This window comes from Lipotes vexillifer, unplaced genomic scaffold, assembly GCF_000442215.2.
Source record: "Lipotes vexillifer unplaced genomic scaffold, Lipotes_vexillifer_v1.1 scaffold121, whole genome shotgun sequence".
NCBI classification, from domain to species: domain Eukaryota; kingdom Metazoa; phylum Chordata; class Mammalia; order Artiodactyla; family Lipotidae; genus Lipotes; species Lipotes vexillifer.
Window position 1 is genome coordinate 861,484 of NW_006773122.1, and position 3,216 is coordinate 864,699.

General features: G+C 43.4%; 1 protein-coding gene across 1 annotated transcript in view; it reads left to right on the forward strand.

Moving 5' to 3' along the window:
* Positions 1-2,788, forward strand: part of SLC36A3 (solute carrier family 36 member 3) — a 33,268-nt gene extending 30,480 nt beyond the window's left edge. The window contains exon 10 of the mRNA XM_007448029.1: positions 2,016-2,788. Coding sequence (XP_007448091.1) covers positions 2,016-2,284 — 269 coding nt within the window. The 3' untranslated portion in view covers positions 2,285-2,788. The remainder of the gene's footprint in view (positions 1-2,015) is intronic.
* The last annotated feature ends 428 nt before the right edge of the window (positions 2,789-3,216 follow it).

Consider the following 3,216-nt stretch of genomic DNA (forward strand, 5'->3'; position numbering starts at 1 on the left):
CTAGAGACAGCTGACTTTCAATGACATGTCCGGCTTCTGTTCTGTGATGAATGACCACTTCTTCCTCTTTTATTCATCTTTCAATTCTGTTATCCTTCATTCAGTAATCGTTTGTTGAACACCTACTATGTGCCTGACATTGTGCTAGGTGCTAGGGATACAATAATGAATCATGAAAAAGACATGGCTCCTGCCCTCATGAGGCTTATAGTTCGAGTGGGAAATATATGCAGGCAAATAATTATAGCACATTGTGATGAATGTTAAGATGGTACACAGTGGGCTTCCCTGGTGGCGCAGTGGTTGAGAGTCTGCCTGCCGATGCAGGGGACACGGGTTCGTGCCCCGGTCCAGGAAGATCCCACATGCCGTGGAGCGGTTGGGCCCGTGAGCCATGGCCGCTGAGCCTGTGCATCCGGAGCCTGTGCACTGCAGCGGGAGAGGCCACAACAGTGAGAGGCCCGCGTACTGCAAAAAAAAAAAAAAAAAAAAAAAAAAGGAGGGTTAAGACTGTAAGAAGAGGCTATCCTAAGAGCACCTGAGAAGGTCTATAACTTAGCCTGGGCCAGGTCAGGAAGTCCTCGCCACTGGACTGATATTTCAGTTAAGACCTAAAAGATAATTAGGAGGCAGGTGGAGCAGTGGAGAATGTACCACGTGCAGTGAGCAGGCTCTGCACAGATTGGAGGCAAGTACTTACATATGGCCTCTCTGGAGAACTGAAAGCATAAGGAGTGATAAGACACGAAGCCAGAGGATTGGCAGGGCCCAAGTCCTAAGGGACCTTGTGCTAAGGAGATCAGGCAGTGGGGAAGGGCCCACAGCAATGGGTTAACATGACCAGATCTGACCCTTCTAGAGCACTCCTCCAGTCCACCTTGCATTGTAGCTTTCCTTGAGCGTGTCTTCTCTCTGCCCTGCCTGCATGAGCTCTCCTAAAGAACAGACACTGAATTTTCTCTGTACTTCCTTCAGGAAGCAAGTTATTAAATATTTGATAAAGGAAAGCTGTGGACGAGGATCATCCCATCAGAGAGGTGATGGATTCTCGACCGTGAGAGTCTATGAGTCTCTCTCGTTCTCTGATTAGATGTGCTGGAGCAATTTCAGAAAGAGGTGATGTTTTCTTCAAGACCCAGAAAGCTAGTCTGAGTGCTTTCCAGAACTGGTTTTCCCTAATTTATTCATAGGAAAATCATATGGCTGTATAAAGTTAAGTCACATAATTTATATGTTTATTCATTCAAATTATTATCAAAATTGGACTCCCCTCAAAAATCCATGATATATGTTCATTGTATGTATAAAAGGTAGAAATCTAAGAGTGTCTATGGAAGAGAAGAGATGGTGAGTGAGCCGCCTAATGCCGTCTGCATGTTTTATATCCTCCTTAATTACCAGTTTCCTTCTAAGAGTAGGAAAACCAGTAGTTGAGAGTCTGAGAGCAGCAGAGCCATGTCTCATTGTTTATCCATCCTTGCTTCTAGACAGCGACTATATTGTGTAGATTAGTACAAATTCACTGTAGATGCAGTGCCTGGGCAAGAGTCAAGCATTTATTGAGCACCTACTGTATGTCAAGTTCTTTCATGTACATTAGAGGCAACCTAGTAGGGTGGAAAGGGCCTTAGATTGGACATTTCAGTGGCTTCTCATCTCAGCTCTGTGTGACCTTGGGCACAACCCATTCCCTCTAGAGCTCTAGATTTCCCCAGCTCTGTGATAACAAGGTTATAATAGATAGGTGGTAGAGGATCCTTTTCAATAAATATTATATGTGAAAAACCCAATAGATAAAACATAAAAGGAGAGCATGTTTTGGCAGCTAAAACAGAGGTGGGAGTCCAGAGCCACAGTGCCTGTTCTGCTCCAGTTCACAATGGGCTCCTTTCCCACCTCTCCAATGGTCTGTCAGGCACCTGTAGAATTACACGAGTCTCCAAAGAAATGATTTGTTTCTGGGCTCCCTTCCTGCAGGAATGTTCAGCAATTCTAAACTTCTTGTTTCCCCGCAGGTGTCTCAGCCATCCTCATCCCCCGCCTGGACCTGGTCATCTCCCTGGTGGGCTCTGTGAGCAGCAGTGCCCTGGCCCTCATCATCCCGCCCCTCCTGGAGCTCATCACTTTTTACCCTGAAGACATGAGCTGTGTCACCATTGCAAAGGACATCATTATCAGCATCCTGGGCCTTTTGGGGTGTGTATTTGGAACATACCAAGCCCTCTATGAGTTGATCCAACCCATCAACTATTCCATAGCCAATTCCACAGCTGTCTATGCATAATTATCTATTTTTATTCTGATAGTTCTCCCTTACTCCCATCCCCAATTTGACTTCTGTTGTGGATGTTATATACATTCATCAAACCCCAACATCTCTATATTAATTAGTGGCTTCTTTATCTTTCCAAGAGAAATGTAGGTGACACAAGTCAGTACTGATACCTCTCAGGCTATGTCTTTTCTGGTTTTTGGATTTCTCTGGAGGCCTTTTGTACCTCTGAACCAAAACCACATTCAACCATTTGTATTATCAGCCTCATTTGATGGGAAAATGGATGCCATTTGCCCATGATATCCCTGGAAACAGAGACCAAGCAAAAATATAAATGCAAAAGGAGTTTTCTCTATTCTACAGTAACTACCCTTAAAGCATCAGGTTTAGAAAAGTGTATGTTGGGGGAAGAGGAGTTTCTATTTAGGTATGGTTCTAAGTGGAAGAGTCACAGAACAAAAATAGTACTTAGCATTAATTTTTCTAACCAATAGCTCTGACACTGATTTCCTATGGGATCTTTTTTTTTTTTTTTTTTTTTTTAATTTTTATCCTATGAGATCTTGGGCAAGTTTCTCTCCCTGTCCATCTCACTTTCCCATTCTATGAATTGAAGGATTGGATTAATTGGCTGTTATGGGCTCTTCCAGCTCTGACATTCTTAAAGTGAAAAAAAAAAGAAAGAAAAGAAAAGAAATGAATTTATCGTTTAACACATGTGAAAATCGAAGGGTTTTCTGTCAGCAAGTTACCCTGTTGCCCTGGAGACACAGGCATACCAGAAGTAGGTTAAGGGATAAAAACATATTTCTTAGCAATCTTTCATTATGGTGACCTCCCTACTGAGAAGGACATCACCTCTCTCTCTCTTTCTTTTTCTCTCTCCCCCTACCTGACCCCCACCTTCTCGGATATCTTAAGGCCACTTAGAGCTGATTTAG